The 23172-nt window shown below is 41.0% G+C and overlaps 1 protein-coding gene across 16 annotated transcripts in view; it reads right to left on the bottom strand.

Annotated features, from left to right (window-relative positions):
• Positions 1-68: 68 nt before the first annotated feature.
• The window catches only part of nav3 (neuron navigator 3), a 415168-nt gene continuing 392064 nt past the window's right edge, over positions 69-23172 (bottom strand). For 10 of the 16 annotated variants that reach the window (XM_026148165.1, XM_026148166.1, XM_026148159.1 and 7 more), the window contains 18 exons: positions 19585-19668; positions 18426-18537; positions 18055-18179; positions 15244-15267; positions 14613-14779; positions 14308-14394; positions 13336-13489; positions 10209-10395; positions 8991-9088; positions 8800-8895; positions 8388-8556; positions 7988-8223; positions 7397-7551; positions 6963-7034; positions 6223-6419; positions 5877-5995; positions 5000-5203; positions 69-3184 (listed from right to left, as the gene is read on the bottom strand). In XM_026148165.1, coding sequence (XP_026003950.1) covers positions 3065-3184; positions 5000-5203; positions 5877-5995; positions 6223-6419; positions 6963-7034; positions 7397-7551; positions 7988-8223; positions 8388-8556; positions 8800-8895; positions 8991-9088; positions 10209-10395; positions 13336-13489; positions 14308-14394; positions 14613-14779; positions 15244-15267; positions 18055-18179; positions 18426-18537; positions 19585-19668 — 2406 coding nt within the window. In that variant the 3' untranslated portion in view covers positions 69-3064. The remainder of the gene's footprint in view (positions 3185-4999; positions 5204-5876; positions 5996-6222; positions 6420-6962; positions 7035-7396; positions 7552-7987; positions 8224-8387; positions 8557-8799; positions 8896-8990; positions 9089-10208; positions 10396-13335; positions 13490-14307; positions 14395-14612; positions 14780-15243; positions 15268-18054; positions 18180-18425; positions 18538-19584; positions 19669-23172) is intronic. The other 6 variants (XM_026148163.1, XM_026148173.1, XM_026148160.1 and 3 more) reach the window with 3 other exon arrangements.

The raw sequence follows: 23172 nt of genomic DNA, 5'->3' as shown, positions 1-23172 counted from the left end.
TTATATTTTTCTTTTAATTCTTATCATTCTAAGAGACATGAATAAAATAAAATGAACACAAAAGACCGTTTTTGCCTGTGTGACACCAAATACCATTTATTAGGGCTTTACAAAGACTACAAAATCCTCCAGATGAGGTAAATCACTGTCTCTGTCTATTTACATGATATGTTACATACAAATGTACAAAATATAAAACATTTAAGGACAAATGTTTCACCCAAAAAGAAGAAAACGTTCTCTCAAACCAGAGTAAATGCTATGGTTTTCAACTGAGATGTAACTGCAAAGTGTTAAGTGGGGAAAATGTCACCATGGTGTACACTGTTAACAGGAGTGTAGATAGGTTTGATATGCGGGTGTAAGTCTAGGTAAGGAGCAACCACCCCTTTAGCATGCAACTACACCCCTTTGCCAAAAGAATGTGCGGACCATCAACAACTTGGCTGCGGAGACACGCGTGAAGCTGAACACAGGTAGGATTGTAGAGGATAGAATTGTCCTGAGGTTGTGACAACATGACTTCTTGGTCTCTGGTGAGCTCTGACCAGTAGCACCTGTTGGTTGTTGGTAAATGTTTACAGTACGGTGTCAGATCAGCTTCGGTGCCTCGGCCAACTAGCAAGCCTAACATGGCGGTAAGCTTCAGTTAAAATGTCCAGAGGGGAAGTGTTTCTAATGAACAACTGGGATTCCTAAGATCCAGAAATATTATGGCAGGATGAGGAATACTGGAGTAAGTGCCTATTTTTTTTCTTCTCCTTTTGTGATTTTAGTGAGTTAAAAAAAAGCTGTTTCTTACTGTACACTGTATGCCTCCTGCATAGGCACAACATCCAATCACCACAAGACACACACCTGTTTCTGACAGTGTGTTAAATTTTGCATTTCTTTTTTTTTCTCTCTGTTTTCAAAGTACAATAATTTATTCGGCGGGTTAAGCATATTGGAACATCGACAGGGCAGAATGCATCTTTGATTCACTGTGCAAGACTTAAGTATTTACAACCCAACCCAACCTCAAAGTGTGCAAAACCAACCCACTCGATAAACAAAGAGAGGACAATCAAAAATCTAAATGGCTTCCGTCCAATACACGCATACATAAAGGTAAAGGTCTCCTCATAATGCATCCCCTTTAAAAAGGTTCAAGACATGCTCATCAGGCAAGAACACCTGAAACAGTTTGGTTGTGCTCCTATCAGTTCAAGTGAGCCCAGCTCAACTGGGCACAAAACAACAACTTAAAAAAATATCCCAACCCCTCTATTATATACTTTTTTAAATGTTCATACAATATTGGTCAAATTCAAATACACTATTCACTCTTTTATAATCTAACTGTCAGAAAGGAGAAAGGGTGCTTTAGAGGGAAAGGGAGGGAAAACAAACAAAAGTGGCTGTTTGTCCCACTGCAAGCAGCATCTTTGACATAGCAGGAAGCATATCAATACTATCTCGTCTTCTCACCAGAAGATGCTTGAAAAAAAACTTTTGAACATTTAAGGCAGTGGAGAAAGCACCAATATCATTGTTCCCCTATTCAGCTCTTTGACTGATCTGGTTAACTTGTATACGGATGCGACAATTTGGATTCCTTTCGGGTACCTCACGGGTAGAAACCGAAGCACATGTCAAAAAAGAATTTCTAATGAGGGCCGCAGAATACCACGCTACTCTGTTAGGTATTACTGAACTCAGGGTCAGCCTACATTGCACCAAACCCTGTGCAGACTGCCAAAAATACCTGGTTACTCCTGTTACAATCCACAGAGGGCGCTGTCTGCTCTCTTCACGGTACATTTCATCCAAACATTGACAGCAGGCCAAGAACAGCGTAATGTAGACTTCTACAACCATGTTCGGCTCTGCATTGTGTTTACATTTGGCAGTCAAATCGAAACGAAACGTTGGCACTTTTCAATTTTTTTCTTCACAGTAGTAGTGAGACTGGATCACACACACACACACACACACAGACAATGCGCTTTCGTTGTGCTTGTTGTCGGCATGGAGGGGGGGGGGGCGAGGAGCGGCTTGGCAGTGCCTGACGCCGACAACGTTCAGGGCAGGAGACCAGCACCACGAGGCTCAACTAGTGACTGAGCTGAGGGCAGCAGAGTGTGTTAGTATGCTCCAATATTAGCTACACCCTCGTCATGTTCACAAAAAGCAAAGATATTTTTTTAAAAATGGTACAGCGGTGAACAAAATCTACCCAGTAAGGAGCAGGTTTGGTTGACCATAAATAACTTTTACTGAAACCTGATGATTTGTGTGTAAACACAATGGATGTAAAACAGCCTGTGGCCACTAGAGAGCATTACATCACCTGAAAGATAGTGTAAGAGATCAGGGTAGTCAGAAGTGGAGATATGGTACTTTGCTCAAGGACACTGTGGCAGGCTGGACTGTAGATTAAATGATGGCCTGAACTTTTAAAAGCTTTCATTAACAGAGAGTCTCCTCCTGCTGCCTGTGTGCAAGTGCATTCATTTGAGTGTGTGTCTGTGAGAAGCACCTCTGTAAACAAGGAAAGACATACACAACAAAACCCGACCCTAAATGTAAACACCTGAAAATATAACTAGATAACAAAAAATCCAGTTTGATCACGCTGAACTTCTTTCATTTTCTCACACCCAAAATGAAAAGTGTGAACAAAGTGTGATGTTCCTTATCAGACACACTAAAACCTATAATATATATGAAAAGTTGTATTCTTCAAATGTTACACATCCATTAAAAATGACTGGCGAACACTATCCGATGTCAGTAAAATAGATTCGATCTTACGCATATTGTCGTTTACCTTTTTGATCACCGGGGACCAAGTTGAAGACACATCTTTAAGACATAAAATAATCTGATTTAATATTGCACCATCGCTGTGTAAAAATAGGCTTTTTTCTCTCTCAAATGTTGGGTAAATCATTTTGGATAATAAAACTTTTCATATATCATTTGCTAACTATAGGGGTGTCCGGTAGTGATGGGGGTTTGATAGTTCCCAGGTTCTGGGAGGTCCAAGGGGTGCGGGTTAGGGGATCAGTATCTCTTGCTCTCATAGTGCTGACTCCAGTGAAGAGTCTAGCTGGTCGTCATGGTGACTGGTGCTGTCACTGTCGCAGCTCTGCGTGCTGGAGTAGTTTGCTGCCTCCTGCAGCCGTAGCAGCATGTTCATCTGCAACATAATGCAGAGTTAGAATGGAATGGAAAACTAGAGACACTCAAAGCAGGAAAACCTCAGCATTTCATAACTTTAGCAGGGCTCTACTGTTGGCGTACAGGTTTGATCGTGCTCTGATGAGTGTGATAATTCCTACCCTGGTGATCAGCACATTTGCCAAGAGTTTACAAGATAAATCTGAGGACTCTCCAAATGATTACTACAGTTAGGATTTACTGTTGCTAATATTCAAAAGCAGATTTCACAAAATCAATCAAGAATTTTACGCAACTCTAAGCTTGTGGCTCCTGTTTTTATTTTATACCTTGTGAGTCAGTCTCCATTACCATGGCAAAATGTGCTCAAGAGATACTGTAATGGTAACTACCACAAAGGTGGCACATAGTACACATAGTGTTTGTAGACACCATAGCATTACAAATGTGCAAGATGAAGTTATGAAACATTACAGGTTCGTATCTGAGATTAAAACCCAAAGATGTGTGCAGTGTGACTCTTGTGCAAAAGATACTGGAAGCAGACTGGCAGTCTGACCTTTCACCTAATACAACATAATATTTTCAAAGGTTGGGTATTCATTGGAATCATTACTAATGTGATCTACTCTTTCTTTGACTGTATTTTCCATTTTCACAAAGGAATGAACAACTGCTAACTTCCAACACCTCAATGCAGTGACCCTCAAACCTTCTCTGTTTATATTCTCCATGTTCTTAAAAAAAGACAGAAAACCTTGTGCTAAATAGCCCGCAATAAAACAGCAGCACTTTTCATCCCTGCAATAGAGCTAATGGTCTAAATAATGCAGGAGTGTTGCTGCATCTGGCGCGTCACTTCAAGTGTTCCTGAAATGAGCTGTGGCACACCTGCGCTCCAAATGCTCACACGTGGACACACACACACACATTTATTAAATCAAGCCAGTTGATTTTGGGTGACTAGTCTTTATATCCTTTTGGGCTGCAATAATGATGATGAATTCTCTCTTTCCACCATTTCCTGCCTCGTCTTCCAACCCTCCGTCACGTTAAGCATCTGGTGTGTGTGTGGGTGGGTCACTGTGGTACTGAGGAGCATTCTCTTCTCAACCTGTCCTTCTTTTCTAATAGTGCTGTGTGGTACTGCAAATAGTATCAGTCTGATACCAAGTAGATCCAGGACCAGTATGGCTACTACTGACACTGATACTTTTAACTCATACAGCTTAGAGACAGCAGTTTGTCATGATTTATAAATAAGTTACATCATCAGTAAACAAATGCAAACATATTGTCTTAATATACATATGGGCTATAAATAAAATAGATTAAAATAAATAAAACAGGAAAAAAAGCATTTTCCATAGTGCATGTCTGAGGTGTATTTTTTCATTTCCCAAAAAATATTTTTCTGTACTTACAGGACAGAAATAAAGTATCGATACTGCTATGATGGCATTGATCTGATACCAACACCAGCGTCAGCATCGATGCTATCAGCCCACTTAGCTTTTTTCATTTTCATTTTGTTCTGGTGCCAATGTAAACGACGTGTTCATTCATTTGTTAGAAATCAAGTATTGACAAAATGCAACCTGCAGGTTATCAACAGCCGCTGGTAATAATTTTCAGTCCCATGAGTCTGTACCTCTTTATAAGGCCACGTCAACAACACCCAAACACTGCCTGAGCAGTGGCCAGCAGCATTGACGTGAACATTCATGCTCTACAAAGAACTTGCTCCATCAGCTTTCTCAGCATTCATGTTTGCTCTTTTAATTCTTAGTCACTTAAAAAACTCTGAGAACATCCTTTGTCTTTTGTTCCTCACCAGTGGGTCTCCCTCAGTGTCACTCTGAGACACTTGCTTGGATGAGGCGCCCTCCTTGGACGAGCTGTATCCATCATATCCCACATCCTCCGGCCTCAGCTGGAGCAGCGACTGCCCGTCCTGCTGCAGTGAGGCGGCGTTCCATGGATATGTGTCATTCACCCACTTGGATGGATCTTCCCATGCAGCTCTTTTGCCGTACAGCTGCAAGAAAGGCAGAAAAGGGAGAGAGGTCAATCAAGCTTTCTTTTTTAATAAAACACTGTTGTTCTAATCTTATGATGGTAAAAATTTATGGTCACAGAGACTAAAACAGTTTGCCACTCTAACCTACAATTTTTTTTAGCATTGTGTGAAGTGACATAAAAATCAGACACTGTGGTGATGATAATTTCTTTCTCAGTTTTATTTCTCGTCTCATGCCATTTTAACATTCATGCCAGCCCTATGGTGCATGACAAAATGGTCCGGCAGAACGAGAACCCCCTTAGATGAAAGTAAAAGCCTAGAAGTGTTTTAACACCGCTAATTTCATCTGGACTAATGTGTCCTTTGTAATAGAAATACTGCTAAAATCCTGTTATGCAGGGTTAAAAATGTTGAAATTTGATCTCAGCATTTTCTCTCACAGTAGCAGCCAGCATTCATTCACACAGACAATGGCACACATTAAAACTTGTGCAGTTAATGAGGCAGCAGTGCAGATGTGTTAAGGCTTTATTTTACTGCATACTTCCTTTTGTTTGGATTTTATTAGATGCTGTTATATACTAACCTGAAAAAATGTGTCACTTTAATGTTCTTTTTTTATTTCTAGCATTATGCTGTAAAAAGATTTATTGGTGAAACCACACAGTTATGTTTTATCAGGTCCTACCTGCAGTCCTTCCCTGACAGCCTCCAGCAGGTAGGGCACCAGGGAGTAGTTCCACAGGTCAGTGAACCAAACCCGAGAACCCTCTACATCCATGGGACAGGACAGGAACAGACGAGGGCCTGTAGGGACAAAAAAGAGAAAGAGGATGATGAGTGAAGCAAAGATCAGTGACATGGTGCACAGTTAAAACTAATGAGCTGCCGAAGAGACGACATACAGAAAAACTTTATATTACTGTGCACTGAGACAGATAAGAGCTAAAATAAGGCACAACAGAGATTTCAGTGTTAGACAAACAGCACACACACTAGTGTGTGTGTTTTTGTTTGTGTGTGTGACACCTGACCTATGGTAACATCGGAGGAGCTGTGTGCCTCCAGGAAGCTGTTGAGGTGCTGCCAGGTTTTGGGGATCCAGTCAATGATCTTAATCAGGTCATTGCTGCGCATATTCTTATCAATCTCTGTCTCAATCAGCTTCCGCCGTAGGAAGCGCCCCAGGAAACCTTTGACTGGTTCAGTGTGGTTGGTGCACAGCACCCACCTATGATAGGACAGATGATCAATGGCCAAACAAAAGCACAGAAACAAATCAATCAGCTCAACATCAAATCAAATTTCTCATCAAAACATCTCAGTTTAAACATGATGTGATAGCGTTTCTTCCATCACAGTTTGGATCCCATTCTGTGTAACTATAATAGAGTCATATTAAATTAATTTCTGGCTCATGTTAATCTCTTTCTAATCATATTGTATTTGTCCAATCATCAACTAGTCAAACATGCCAAGCAGAAATGGTCCTCACTCAGAACAGGCATCACAGCCTATTAATTCTCATTTAACAGGGCTAATTATCCAGGAGACATAATTAGAGCACTCCCTGTGGAAGAATTTATTTATGATCTCTGAGACACAGAGTATTGCAACCAAACAGATCCAAAGCTCGGCAGGAGGACAAGTAAAAGTACAAATCATTTCTCTTTTGGAGAACTGAAGGAGCTTTTAAACACAACACAATAAAAGTAAGGTATACAAGTGAATAAGCAATGTTACACAAAGAATAACAGAGCCAAATGTGTCAAACCTGAAGTTGTGATGCAGCTCGAGGTTAGGAGACGAAGACACCCCCTGATTCATGGTCCCAATAACGTAAGGGCTGGACAGACAAACACATGCGATTACTTAGAGTGCTTAACCGAGAGAAAAATGCAGAGTTTTTAATACATAACATTTAGATATGTTATTATAGTGAGTTTACAACTTGACTTGAGTGGGCATGAGCATGCTACAAAGCTGTTCTTTCCTTTTGCCTATTAAAGGTTTTTTCTTCCCATATTTGAATCCAGCTTTCAAGAACAGAAGCTGAACAGACTAAAAATGCTGAGAGGCAAAACTTGTGACATCTGAATTTAGGCTGTGAAAATAAAATGGACTTGACCTGACTAGAGCTGTGAGCGACAGTAGGACTTGTCCCTGCAAGGCGTTTCAGCATAGAGGAGAGGAAAGTTTCTGGCTCACCATTTGTGATACTTGCAGTTGAGAAAGCCATTGAAAATGTCGCTGAGGGAGCCGATATGGTGGAGGTTGTCCAGGATGACCACAGTGGGGAGCTCTGTGTCCGTGTCCTCAGAGTTACACTGCTCAGCCAGGGTTGATAGGTACTGACGCAGGTCCTGTGTAGAACAAAAATATTAATTCATTTGTGATATAACACTAATTGGACAATTTTTAAATGCAATGTAACAAGTCTTCATATTTCTGTATAAAATCCATATGACATGCGCCACTATCAAATCTGTATGTAATAGCCTTTCTACCCTTCTGGATAAACTTTTATGCTTAAATTATGAATTATAATGACTTGTGACTGGTCAGAAACAGCATTCAGTAAACGCAGCAAAAATGGAGCAGGCATTGATGACAACAGATTGATGGGGTCAGTATGAAAGGAGGAGGTGGGCAGCAACAGTGGACAGGCTAAAGCAGCTTAAATAGTGCTACCTATATCAGTTTTTCCTGATAGGCAGGTAGCTGATCTGCCACAATCGTGACTGAGCTTGACTTTGTAGCCTTGATAAGCTAAAAAAAAAAAAATCTTGTTCTTCATACCTTGCTGGAATTCTGGTCGACATTAAAGCTGGCCACATTGTGCTCCGTCACTTCCTGCCCCATGTGGGAAATGATGTACTCAGCCAGTTTGGCAGCCAGAAAGGATTTACCGGTGCCACTGGGTCCTGAGAGGATGATCCGACGGTGCTCCATCAACAGGTTGAGATATCGCTGGATGATGGGCTTCGGGATGAGAGTGTCAAACACGAGACTGTCTATGCTGTTCTCCTTAACACCTGTAATGAACAAGGAAGGAAAGAGGAAAGGAAAATGTGAATATTATACAGCAGACTGGAAAATGAGGCTCAAGTTTACGTTATTGTTACCAGGTCTGCATATTTTCTGCATTGCATTACTACAAAATCTATAATCCACAAATAAAACGTCCCAGCTGACTCACCTTTAAGGTTGACCTTGATGATGTTGTTGCCACCCACCAGGTAGCCGCAGGGCAGCAGCTCAGGCACTTCAGAGGCGTGGGAGCGAATCACCTCACCCATCCTGTAGCAGACAATGCTGTCTGAGCTGAGACCCAGGCTGGTCAGAGGATCCACGCGGAACACATACTCCTGCAGCGAGGGTGAACAGTGGAACTTTAACAACTGCACAATCAGCCAAGTTTACAAATCTCTCTGTGTTGTGAGGGCTTTTTTTTTTTAAGTCATTTAAATATGAAATCAACGATGACAACAGGAGCTTTAATTTGCACAGATTCATTACTGAGATGATTTATTACACAAGCTAGTCCTCTTACAAACTACAGCAAGCTCAGTAAGGAACATCTGTCATGTGGACAAATGATTTCTGCTTACTTTAAAGAGGCGTCGGATAACCCCATCCAGGACATCCCACTTGGTTTTCCCACTCACACCTATAGACCCAATCAGGTACTCCTGGCTTTGTGTACCCTGAGGAGTTACATACATGTATTACATATAGCAATATAGCCTAGAACCTCTCAGAGTTTAATACAGTGGTTTTCCTGGAGGAATCATTCACAAACCTTGGTGATATTTGGCCCACTGCTGATGGTAACCACTATTCGCACACTGCGGCCCTCTTTGCGTAGGTTGCCCTCATAGCTGTCATCGAGGAGAATATCTGAAAATAGACCTTAATGTTAGAAGGAAAAACCAGCTTGAATCCGTCAGAATAAACACACTCTTGCTCTGCCTGCCAAAAAATATAGCTAGAAACACACAGACTCCAAAGTAAAATGCAGCTATCTTTAATGTGATAATTACATTTAGTCGGGGTTCTCATACACTGATTTTTAGGAAGTGCACAGAATGATAATGTATGAGCAGAAATGAAAGGCGAGTAAAGAAATGAGAAATCGTTCAGTGGAATGAGCTCATTTGAGTGTTTCTAGCCGAAGAATTGTTCATCCATTCACGAAGGATGTGACAGAAGAGTGGGATGATGTGACTTTTGCCACACTATTAACAGCTCCCCTCCTAAGTCTCATTCGTTCTCTTTTTTCTCAGGTTCCATTTTGGCGAGAGGAAGGGGGTACTTTGTATTCGGCTGGCTACCCTTGGCAGAGGGCTCTGTGCTCGGGTGATAACAGCCCACTGGCCCACTTGCCTTCCCATATGTCGCTGCTCTTGGCTCACCGGACGTTCAGGTAATGAGAGGCTAGGTCATCAGAGGGGGCCGTGCCTTCTAAGTTAATTACAGTCCAAGTGAGAGGGACAAAGTTTTCCAGCTCTCAAAAGGGGCAGGCCTGAAGAGATTGAAGAGTGTTTATGTAATAGGTCCTGCTTGGCTGCAAACCCCCACAGCAGGGAGGGGCAGATATTTCATCATTTTAATGCAGCTCATCCGGATCATTTCTCTCCACAAACACAATTCTCTGGCATTTATTGAGGCAAGTATGAAGAGAGCTAATCCAACTTGATGCTGCACAAAAACACGAATTACTGCAGACTATAAACGATGTCCTTCAGCATCACCAGACACACAACTCCTACACTTACTTCTCAGATGAGAAGTATGAATACAACCTTGATGATGAATACAACCTTTCTGAAAGAAGTGCCTTTTATAATCAAAAAACATATCTAGTTGTATGCTTTGTCTTGACTGTGAAAATCCTTTTTGTTTCTTTTTTTCCAGTTATCCACCCTCCCACTGCATTCACTGCCCAGAACAAACTGCTGGGTGCAATGCTGCTACACAGAGACACCTCAGATCGACGGGCTGCAGAAACTGAGCTCACCTGACATGATGGTGTCTGTGATGTTGAGGTTATTGAGGGACAGCCCCAAGGACTGACGTGAGGAGGATGAGGAGGTGCTAGAGGTCTCAGAGGGTGGCCGGGCTGTCTTCACGGGTGTGGCTGTCGGTGTTGCGTTACCGCTGGACTTCAGACGATCATTTTCTGCTTTCAGCGTCTCAATCTCATTCTGTGTGTTGCAAATAAAGAAAATCATAGCAAATCTAACAGAAACTGCTTTTAAAGACACTGACTGATAGGCTCCTCCAACAGCAGATGGTCATTTCCTGCATTGTTGTTATTCTGAATCAGTATCACTGGAATTATAGGCTGTAGGCAGCTTTTTGATCTTCGAGCCTTCTTTGTACTGAAGATTAAGTCTCAGATAAGGAATTGGACATGATCCCCATCTGACAGGGAAACTATACGCAGCCCACATTCAGAGGCATCCACTTAACTGAGACACAGGATATTCTTTAATATGTGTTCCTTTGAAAATTTGAAAGTCACAGCATCTGTGTACACTATGCTTTGAAAGGATGATTTCATTACACTGCATCAGGAGTACTGGAATAAATAATGGGAGTTTGTTTTCATGGAGAAACTCCCCTTTTTAAAAATTCAGCTTCATGGAAAAGTAAACAACACCTTCATGAGGTGTTTTCCCCTCGAGAACCTAACTTTATCAACAGATATTTGATAGGAGTCTGTTTGCAGTACGTTAGAGGCTATGCTGGGTTGCAGGTAAAGATTAGTGGAAAGCAGAAGAGAAATGCTTTGGCTCACCGACAAACTCAAAATCATCGACTATCATCTGAGAGCTATTTAGCTTTTATCAGCTTTTTACTTTATCTGCATTCATAGCTGGACAGCAAACAACGACCGGTGGAACAGGAAGTCTTGGCCTTGGCCATCCTCTGTTCTCTGATGATCATCAGAGAACAGAGGATGGCTTTCCAGACTGCTTAAAAATAGAATGACTGTTTTTTGATGATTAGTGCCTGTTTGGAGGCTGCTGGAAGTTTTTGCATTTCCCAAAGTTTATATCCTAATAGGACTTGATGTAATGGTTGGACTTTTCTGATTTAAGCTTACCTTCTTTCTTGCATAGCATTAGATGAAAACAACTAGTACCACGATCAAGTACCAATAGCAGTTTTCTGTTGCAGGTAGTGGAGGGTAAGTCATGCGGAGTATTTCTCAGTGTTGTTTACCTTGATGCAGATGTCTGGAAGGTGTGCTCCTCACAAACTAGAGTGAGATTTTGCAATCTGCATCTAATTTCAACTCACCATGCTCATTGCTGTTTGCACTATTCCTCCCTCCAACATTTTAACACTTGTCTGCTGACCAAATAACAGATTATGCTTTAACAGCAAGACATGTTTGGTTTGCATTGGCAGGAAGTTAACACACCTCTCACCTCTCACTGGAAGAAAATCAATTAACAGCAATATGTGCTCATTTTAATGTCAGTGTTTTGCCCATCTCCAGTGGCTCCCTGTGGCCACTTTACTTTTTTTTAATTCTCCTGAACTTTAACAGCAGTTAAAGCAGATTTAATCAGATTTCAATTATTTAAAAAAAAAAAATTAGCAATTGAAGGAAAAAGCAGGTTGAATTCACAGCCAGACTGTTGGCTCGCTGACATGCCTGATATTAAAATGCAACTGGATGATTTCTTTTTTACTTTTAGTATTATTAAAATTATTATCCAAGTAAGATACTTGGATTTTAATTCATTTGCACAAAGACAGGTAAAATTCAAAATGTCAACATTTTAAGAGTAGGTATAACAGATATAATCACTTCATTCTATTTCTACAATTTCATAATGTCTGTATTAATGTTTTGTGACTCTATGCAGATTGTTGTTGGTGAAAAACTGCCAAAAAATGGCTCTGCTGTTACTAAAGCTTGCAGACCCCAGTACTAGGAGCTGAAAAATAAGACATCAAGCACAAAACCTGAAAGTTTGTTGTTTTCACTTCATCACTTAAATCACTTTAAGCATATTTGCACTGCACAAGACATAATGTGGATTGCACAACACTGGTCACTATATTCTTCATTTCCAGTTAATACTTGTACAGCTGCTGTTATTGTGTGTATATATATATATATATATATATATATATATATATATATATATATATATATATATATGTATATATACATTCTTATATAGTTCTATTGTGTATTTTGTTGTACAGTTAATTTATATTTTATTCCTTCCTAGTTAAATTTACCCTTTTTAATTTTTCATATTTATTTCCTATCTTATTAAAGCCTTTTCCTTTTTATTTCTTTAGGTCACGAGCAGTTGTCTAAGCATTTCACTGCATATCGTACTGTGTATGACTGTGTACGTGACAAATAAAATTTGAATTTGAATTTAATTATATCGTCCTACATGCTGTTATGAAGGACTGCAGCATCACTTTGCACAATGTGGTGAAAAAGCACTGACAGAGGTAACTGAATGAAACTGGGCCAAAGTAGGCGGAGTTAGCAGTGAGTCAGCTTAGCTTAAAAAAGGCTGAAAGTCGAGGGAAAGCCTGGCTTCCAGGTCAAGACAGCCAAGTGTACAAATGAAAGAAATGAGAGACAATTTCTTCATCAGTGGGCAGAGCCAGGACAGACATAATATGAAGCTATACTAATTTGCTGCAAGTTCCAGCTACACATTAACCACACTGACAGTTCTATTGTGCCTCTCATTTTACTCTTGGCCCGAAGGCAAAGAAGTTTAAATGTCATTACGGTCATTGACAGTTTCATTTTCATTCTGGATTATGAAGCTGCAGTACATTTAAGATAAGATAAGATAACCTTTATTAGTCCCACACATGGGAAATTTGTTTTGTTACAGCAGAAAGTGGACAGTGCAAAGTTATATAGCAAAAATGAGAGAACATTACCTGGGTTACACATTTTAAACAACACCATAAAATAGAATTTAATAGCTAAAGAGTGAGAGCACTAGGTGACTTGTTATGTTGTGAAAGGATATTCATATTTTTCACTACAATGACCCCTGGCAAGCTGATAGCTGTGCATGCTGATGCAGCTTGAGCTCAAATATAAATCGACACAGTTCAGCATTGACCTGGGTTTAGTTTAAGCTCACCTGCATGCGGTTCATGGCCTCTCGGATCTGGTCCAGGTGATGGGCAGAGCTAAGTGCCTCCAGGCGGATGTCCGTCAACTTGAGCTCCTTCTCCCTCAGCTCGTTCTTCAGCTGGAGGATGATTTCTGCCTCAGCCTCAGTGCATTCACATAGCCTGAAAGTGGGTTCACACACAGGGAGTAGGAGGGCTCACCTTTAGGGTTATACCAAGCACGTACACCAAGTCTGGAGAATGTGCACTTTCAGGGGGAACAAGAAAGCTGAAGTTCAAGCTGAGTCAGTCTGGGCTGGTATCACATGGGTGAACAAGGAACGTTAAGCACTTGGTACAGCAAATCCTTCCCATTGATACTACAGTACTTTATTTTAGCAATCTTACAGGAAAAGAAATATTGCAATATGTGTAGGATGTTTATGCCAGAATTTATGACAGCCATGCAGCATACCGGTTGCTCTTTTCTTTATTTAACATTAATGTTTAGTCTGAAATGTAAGCGATCATTTTCAGAGTAAACTAAAAAGGCTGATGTGGTGTTGTCATAATGACAGAGATTCAGCTGTTTTCGTAATCAGCAGGCAGATATTAAAAAAGTCGACATGTAAAAATGCTTTGTTTGCTAAGTCAGAAACCTCCACATGCCGAGACTATAAGAGTTAAGATACCACGCATGCCAGGTTATCTTAACCCAAACAATACCTGGCATGACTGTGATATATATTTATATATCTATATATAAATAGATATATTGACCTTTTGTAGTAAGATGCAGACAATTTTTTCTGACATGTCTGACAAAACAAGAACAGTTTTCTTTCCATTCTGCTACTTTTCCATAACCGAGAACTGGACAATTTTAAGGTCCTGGTTCAGTTTGTGTCCCGGAGCAAAGCGCTAATATGGAGAAGAACGCCACACAAACACAAACCACTGCAAACACACTCCCAGGGAGCATGCCACTCAGTGCCTGTTACCGAGATCTGTGCTTGTAGACCACATAACCATTTAGCTTTTTCTTTGCCGTCCAAATGGGGGAAGACTTGCTATCGCAAACGCACTTGCTACAGTAGGTAGAGAAATAGTAAAGAAATAATGAAACAGAGTGGTTGGATGAAAGAGAAAAGAAAAGTGAAGTGAGGGTCAGAAACAATTACATATTCAGAGAAGAAAAAGAAATGAGACAAGTGTGTATTTCAGTTATTATAGATCGTAGATACGGCAGAAGACAATGTCTCATGTGAATAGAACTGTGAGAGTGAATGAGTATACATTTACTCACTCTGTGGTGGAGGGTGAAGAGCGCAGCGTGGCGATACTGCCTTGCCTGTTGTCGTGCTGCAGTTTGGGTGAGGAAGGCAGAGAGTCGGTCATCTCCTCCATCTCATCGTGGGCTGACTGCGATTTGGTTTTCTTCTTGCTGAACGCCTGCTTGAAGGAGCTTCGTAACTGCAACACACATAACACAAACACACAGGGGCAGAAACATCAGTACCGGCCGTGCTAACCTCCTCAGTCATATCATGTCAGTTCATATTAACCCTGATGATATTGCATCCTGTCAGGAAGTTACTCCGTGCTGTTTCCAAGCAATGGGCACTGTCTGGTTTAGGTAAAAAGGCAAGAAGCAAGACCATAAGTACAGATGAGAATGGGGGGGGGGGGGCAGGCGTTTTTAATGTTCCTAAAAATTTTGGGATGAACAGGCAGTCAAAATGAGGAGGGGCGGAGGAAAAGGAGGGGGGAGGAGAAACAATGGGGGAAAGGGGAAGGTCGCTGTATCCATGCCGACGTTCTCAGAAAAAGGAGGAGGTTGCTCTAAGAGGGGGAGAAGGCAGGGCAAACGTAGGAGCAAAGGAAGTGAAGATGAGGAATCACTGCACACAAACGAAGACACTCTGGGAACCACTGACCTGAGCCGGGAGGGAATCGGCCACCTGAAGATGCAAAACACACCCAACATTAAGCCACGCAAACACACACCCCTGCTCTGCAGGAGACTGAGTGTTGATTAAAGCTAACTGCTGCAAATATCACTGTTTTACTGGAGACATTCCAGTTACTGCTGTTGCTAGAATGGTAATAATCGTGATGAATGTTATTACAGTTGCGTTCCCTTTGGTAGGAGGAGAGCATTTCTGCAAGCATGCTCAGTGTTTGATCACCGCTGCCTGAGGTGATCTGAGGTGACAAATAAACTTGTCTGAATACGGGACAGTTTAGATCTCAAGTCAATAAAACCAACATTTTACAAAGCAAAGAGTTCAGGACGCAACATGAAGTCAGCACAATGATGCACAACACAAAATATGCAACATTTTACAACACTGACACTCATAAGACTGATATTGAAATGCTAATTATTTGCAGCTTAGGTTATGAGTTGAAATTCATGGTTGTAATTGCAGCTACATGATAATATGCAACTTCATCCTTCACCTTGCCACCCTGCAAGCCTGATGTGTGGTTTTTGTCTTTGCTTTTCATTCACTAACCTCAATTCAACTCTGTCCTCCACCCATCATACACCCAGGAAGAATTTATGCAAATGAATAATTAATTGCTGCTGAAATAAGGAAACGGCTGGTATTCATGAGGCTGGCTTGATGTTGACATGTCAGGCTTGGTGGGGAACTTTTACACTGTTAGTATGCATTTCATTTCAAGGGCATGTGTTTTGCATTGCAGCAGAGACTGGAGAATGGCTCTAGTTTGTGTGCTCCTTGGCTGAGACAGAACTTCTAATATGTCATCTCTCTCACTCAGGGGACTGCAGCAAATCGCAGCTCTCAGCCAGGGATGCTGAGTAGCTTGTACAGCAACCAGCAAAATTAGCACAGATAGAGCAGAGAAAGGGGAAAAGGCTTTATGGCTTTGGATGTTTTGGGAAAATGTATATATACATTTGTCAATTGAAGGAAAACTGCTTTAAACATACATCTGAGACTAGGATTTAACTTCAGTTCAAGATGCATTTTAGACATGTGAGTCAGCAAACACTCAGTTTCCTTTTTATTCCCCCAACATGCTCTGTAGGAGGAATAAAGCTATATGCCATGCTGTTTTACACCTCCAAGCTTGACCAAGTCCAATTGTGTAACTGAGGGATTAAGAGCTTTTCTCAAAAGCACTTTGACAGGAAATTTCGAAGAGTGTTTCTCTTCTATCCAAAATTGGAAATTTAACAAGCACTCCTCTAACCTCTGGGCAGAAACTCGACTTTTTTCAGGCTGAACCTCTGTGTACATGACATTGGTGGCCTCTGCTTCTTTTCCAACCTCATCTGCATGTTAGACTAAATATGAATTTCCAAGTGTTTCTCAAACAGTGACTGCAGTGTGGTTCATTATGCTTGATCCTCTTTTAGGTCAAGATGCCTTCAAGACTTTGCTGCACACTCTGCATACTCAATCCTCGGAGGAATCTCAACTCAAATATGACTAAATATTAGATTTTTGATCTACATGGTGACTTGATCACACGTATCAAACCAGTTAATCACAGACTGATTCAGTCATGTAAGGCAGCAAACACCCACTTTACACTAAAGAAGGAATGATTGGGCATAAAAAAAATCAGAGCATTAAAAACATGGATTGGCATTTTGGGGCAGAAATGATCCATTTGCTTTTGATTTGATGAGCAAATAACGACTAAATAATGCAAGTTCTTCTGAGCTCATGCAGGTATAGTTAATGCATTCTTCTTGTAGGAATGTGGATGATTTTTAGTGAGAGCAACAGTACAATCACATTTATTTGATAGAGCTGCAAAAATATCTTTTCTTTATGCAAATAAGACATTTAATCTCTTAATGTGGGCATATAAAGCACATCTAAAATAGCTTCAATGCCACTGAATAATGTATATGTATCTAGGGGATTTTTTACCAAATCCACCTCCAACAATGTCTGGATATTTTCATGTGAAAATATAAAGCATCTGTTGGTTGCAGCAAATGAATGCAAGCCAGAAATTAAAAGACACCTGCATATATAGCATAATCTCAAAATACCCAAAACAGGCAGCTGAAAGTATTTTGAATGGTGCTCATGGCCATTGATCAGTGGTCATAACAGTTTGCATATTAATGATCAAGGAACCGACCTCCCAGCCCATTGTTCGAAGACCATTGCTAGTTTCAGTCATTATGCAAATGCACTGTTTATAAGATTGGGGAAACCTGCCGAGTGGGAGAAATGACGAAACCGAAAACGCTGCGCCCAGATGAACAGAATCAACCTTTTGGGGCTTTGGTTAAGAAGTACTCAGTTCCACCCCTCTCTTATATTTTGCCTTAAAAATTAAGCTCAAGGTCCAAAAGTGCAGTTCATTGTATGAGCAGTTGAGGCTGTCCCCCAAACAATCAATCCCAATAGAAAGGCATGTTTAAGGCATAGTACAACAAGTGCTTTAAGTCTTTCTAGCTAACCTTCTGTTCATGAGTACAAGTATGTTTTACTAAGGGTGCAGCCACTTTTACTGTTAGATTTTCTAGCAGATTTTTGTGTCTGTGCGATACACTCGTAAAGCGAATGGATGTAGCTTGTTAGTAAGAACTCAGATTACACCACGCTCCCAACCAAAAATCAGGGTGCTATGTCCTTTCATGATGAGTCTTTGAGAAGAGCCACTGTTAGCCACTGGAACTATGGAAGGTTTGAGGTCTGGTTTTGAAATGTGATTTTACTCTGAAGCTTTAGTGTTTTTATCTTTTCACCTACCCAGCTCTTCTTCTTCTTCTTTTTGTCTTCGGCATCCTTGCCCAAGCTGCCCATACTGGAATGACTGGCTGCGCTGTTAATACTGGACATACTTTCAGAAGAGTGCTGCCGTCTAATCCTCAGATCTGGAAAGAACAGACAAAGCTTTCTTTAGTGCAAAGAATGTTTAGGTGAACAGTGTCACTACATTTATTGGTTGATACTGGTTCTTATTTAAAGTGCTGCAGGAATTGTTTCTTTCAATCTGACTCACACAGCACAAAAATCTGTAAATAACAGGGGTTCAATTACCTATGGAGCCAGTTGCGCTAAATGTTCATCCACTTATCAAAACATCATTTAATTTTGTCTCCTGCCAGCCTGCTCATTACCTTTGTCAAGGTGGTTTGGGCCATTGAGTGCCACCTGGATAGCTGTTTGGGCGTCTGTGTTCTGGGTCTTCAGCATTTCTATCGTCTCCCTCAACTCTGCCAACTCGGACTCCTTTAGTCAGAAAAAAAGAGAGAGAACAGGAGGTGCTGTTTTATTTTTTATTTATAAAGACAGAAATCTCTGTAGTCTAAATAAAACAGACTTTCCAAATCCAAAATCAGTGATCAGACCAGGTTATTTTTAAAAAGGATGAGGAACCCAAAAATGTTGGAATCGTCCCCTTAGTTACATTACTGAGAGCAGATTCTTAAATTTGGCATTGAGGTAGCTGTGTGTGTGTTTGTGTGTGCGTATGGATGTGTGTGTGTGTGTGTGTGTGTGTGTGTGTGTGTGTGTGTGTGTGGGGAGGGGTACATTTTGAGAAATACAGTAGATTTGCCCCAAAGCCAGCACCACCTGCTTAGAATAAGAAGAATACTGGACCAGATAAAGGGAGACTCCTACTCTGTCTTTCCCCAAAACTCACTGAGGGCTGCAGATAGGGTTTTCACTTTAATTAAAAGTTAGGATGGCCTTGTTTGACAAAGGCAGCTCACCCATCTCAGTCTCCTTTAATTTATAAAGGATTAAAAAGCAGCCAGGGCTTGTCAGCTATGTGTGCATGTATATGTGAACAGAGGGGAGCATTCTTCATTTGTGGTAGGGGTATGCCTAAGAACATATTGCTGCTGCTGTGATGAGTTTTAGTTCTTTTCAAGCTCTTTTGAAGTCCTAGAGAAAAAAATAGCTGCGGGCAAAAAATGATGACGGAAAGACCGCTTTAAACAGATTTTTGTTATTAAACTGGATACTTTTACTTACATATAAAGCACTGAAGTTTGAATCCTAAGCATGTCAAAAGACTTTGGTTAAGGTTAAGAGCACTGCTAGAGAAAAACTTTACCAAGTAAACTCCTTCAGCAGAAAACTTTTCACGAGTCGAGAATTGAGCCTTTAATATATTTTTATTATGTCACAGTGACCAACCTCTGACTTGATACTTCCCACTGAAATTATTCAGTGCCACACAGTTTCACGTTTCTAATCATTTCTCCTCTTTGTAGTCTCTTTTGAAGATGCCACACAGTGTATTTTAAATTCAAGAATAAGCTCTTGTACCTTTTGCTCGGCTGTCATGGTGAGGCTCTGCAGGCGGCAGGTCATGTTACTCAGACTCTTCTCAAAGGCTGCCACCAGGTGAGCCTACAGACACAGGAAGACAAGCAAACTTAATCCTCGCTTTTACTTTTTTTACATGCTTTGGCTCACTATTTATGTTTTTCTTATGCAAATCGAAAATCCAGATTCAAAAAGAGAAAGCACTGAAGTAAATAAAACACACACACACACACACACACACACACACACACACGCACACACACACAAGCCCCAACACATTCTGTATGCAAAACTACAAAAGTAAATCTCAGAACTGAGTTCAATATGAAATTTGACTTTTCTCGGTCAATACAATAAACGCAATTTCTACTTGGCCATTTATAAATTAACATTAAAATGTTTTTAAAACCCCTGTTGAAAAAAAGAGCTCTGACAGAGAATCATCTGGTGCGTTTTGATAACTTTGAAGTGAGTTTTCGCTTGATGACTGCGGACAGAAAAAAGCTTGGTGTGGAAATTTTATTTGCCCACGAGTCTGAAGGCTTTGGCTGTGCCGTCCTGAGGAGGTTTGAAGAGGGAGCACTGTATTACTTCACTGCTGCATCCAACTGCTGTGAATTAAACACCGTGGACGCCAAAGATGTCTCTCTCAGCTAATTAGAATAAGAACGCATTGATACCTGAAAGATGGTCAATGTTTGGCAACGTCATGCCATCTGCTCTGCGGGAATCATGGTTTTGTGTGTGTGCGTGTGTGGATTTGGTTGTGCATGTGTTTTATCTATATGTGTTTATAGGGATGTCTGGTGAAGCCTTATGTTCATCAAGGCTGCATGTACTTTTGTGTGTATTCGTTTGTGTGTGTGCTGTTCGTTCATTCTCCCGTTCTAAGCAAGACACAACCGAGTCACCTGTCAAGCCTGGTGTGTCACAGAGAGGTGGGAAGCATGCCCAGACAAATCTACACACAGATACGTACACACAAACACCCAAGTGCATTTATACACTTTCATTTACCGAATTCAGCAGCATTTGTTCTTGATCTTGCCCTCTAACAGTTGTGACAAAATCAGAAAAGTCCTCATCTTTCTATGCCTATGACGACATTTGGCCCATCCAAGTCCATAAATAGACACGTGCACGGAGTAGCACCCTGTGCTGCCTCTTCCACTCTGTGTCCCTGGCTAAATCAGCGTAGGTCTTGACCTTTAGAAATGCCAACTGTTCCGACACATCCCTCTAACTCCACATCTCTTTCCAACTCCACCTGTGAGGCTCCAACTCATCAACCCCCAGCCCACCTGTCAGCTCTGAGGGAGGCACCAATCAAACTCTCCTGCATCCCAGGGCTGAACCATCTGTCCTGTTCTGGAGGCTTGAGCCAGATAGTGTTTTCTGACCCTTGTCCTGATCCTGGGGTCTCAGGTAAAGGTTGACAGTAGGCCAAATCAGAGAACTAGATGATGAGAAAGTCTTTAAAGTCACAGCTACTTGATGCCACCTCTGACGATGTACACAACATCTCGAGGGTGTTATATGTTACCAACGACACAGAGTCACGACTACTGTGTTCAAAGCCAGCAACTACTGCTGGGCTACATCCTACACTGTAGTACAGTACAAAAACAAGGGCAGGTGACGAAAGGAGGAGGCCCAAAGTCAGGAAGGAGGAAAAGGAAAGGAATACGAACAGGAAATATTGGGGAGGGTTGACTCTTTTTTTAAGCTGAGCAGAAAGGAGAAAAAAGGAGAGGGAAGAAGGTCAGGCTGACAAAGTGAAGGGTGAGAAGAGGGGGGGGGGGGGGGACTGGGGGAGGAGGGTTGCTTGTATGAACTCTTAAACCCAGTATGTCAGCCAAGACAGGAAAACCAATCTCCTTCATGGTTGAAAGAAAATACTGACTAATACTTTTGCCCCCTAGTCCCTTTAGCAGGATGGGGTGTCAGTTTTGCTAATTCTGGTCTATTTTGCTCCAATACAACCAAAAATATTTAGTGTATCAAAATGATGGCAAGGCTAGGTGTGTTTCTAAAAGCAGTGGTGAGACAGTATGAGAACACTGACTGTGTCTTAGCATAATATATATTTTATAAGATCAACATTCAATTTCCTGCACAAACCCAAGAAAAATAATAATAATCGTTAGTGCAGCGGCAAAGCAAATGTAATAGGATCACGATAAGATGACCTCAGTCATGGCACATTTCCTCTCTGGTCCTCTTTTATAAATTGTGTGGATGAAATGAAAAAGCACCACGCCAGTGAGCGATGACACGGAAAGACGACACCTTCCCCATGGAGCTTTAAAATGTATCTTTTGCCTTCATCATGACTTTGTTATTGTTAAACTGTTGTCAAAGGAATGTAAGATTCTGTAAGATTTCTCTGTCAGCTGGGGAAAAAATTCTTTGACATTTTGAAAGCCACACACAAATGTAAATGACCTTTTATTTCACACCAAAGCTGAACAGAATTAACAAATAAATAGCTACATTTTATAAGTGATTTTAAAAACTTCTTCCTAAGGCACTGACATTAAAAAAAAACAACTTTTTACTTTTATTTGCACATCAAAGAGTTCTTATATTTGCTACCAGTGACAATGTGTAGGCTTTTATACACCTATAAATATATATATAAATATACACTCTCATACACGTGAGAGTGTGGGCAGTAACAGAGATGATAAAAAAAACCCGTCTGTGGCAGGTCTTGAGTACATCACAATGAGATTTGGACTGTGGGTGGAGAGTATCTGAGGACTCCTGAGGTTGATATTGCCACAGTTACACTCCCCACTGGGAGGATGAGATGAGCTTAGAACACTAGCAACCCACCATGCTATCATGTAGATGTAGTGTGATGCACTTCTAGCATATGTCACTAGTGTATGTGGGTTTCTCTTGTCTGTGCTTACATATGACTTGGTTATGACACTAGTTGCATATTACACTGCTATTTAATTTCAAGACGTGGAGGATCCACAGTGCAACTCGTCACCTATAAATTTTAAGTGCTCCTGCGAATAAACTGCATCAGAAAGTACATTTGTATAAAATGTAATCTCAGCTACATTTATTACATCCACCCATCATGTCATAAATAAGTAACATGACTTCCCAACACTTCTTTGTACCAAAAACAGCAAAGCAAAGGGTTTTGCATCAGCTATTGTGCACAACTAGTCAACTATCATCAGGAAAGACTGAAATATAATGCTCTTTTAAATATCTGTGAATTGTTTTTGCCTTTTTCCACACTCTGCCTTCAGTTTCAGCTTTGCACAACTCTGTGATCAAAGAAGAGGACTGAAGCGAGCAACCTGACTGCTTCCACGCACGATCAGACACTTGGCATTGATGGTAGGGAGGTGGAGTCAGATGCTGAAGTCAGTCTAACTAAATCTCCACAACGACTTTGTCTTTGGGTTGAAGGTCTCTGCATCTGTTTCACCCACGCATGACGCACTTGTGTCGAGATTCACTTATCCTCATCTCCCTGTTCTCTTTCTTCAGCCATCTATCTCTATTCTATTCTCTCTGCTTGATTGAATTCGGGAGAGGCTCTTTGCTGAAAACCCACCAGCT

This window comes from Astatotilapia calliptera, chromosome 17 (genome assembly GCF_900246225.1).
Source record: "Astatotilapia calliptera chromosome 17, fAstCal1.2, whole genome shotgun sequence".
Lineage (NCBI taxonomy): Eukaryota > Metazoa > Chordata > Actinopteri > Cichliformes > Cichlidae > Astatotilapia > Astatotilapia calliptera.
This window is presented reverse-complemented; position numbering and strand designations above follow the sequence as displayed.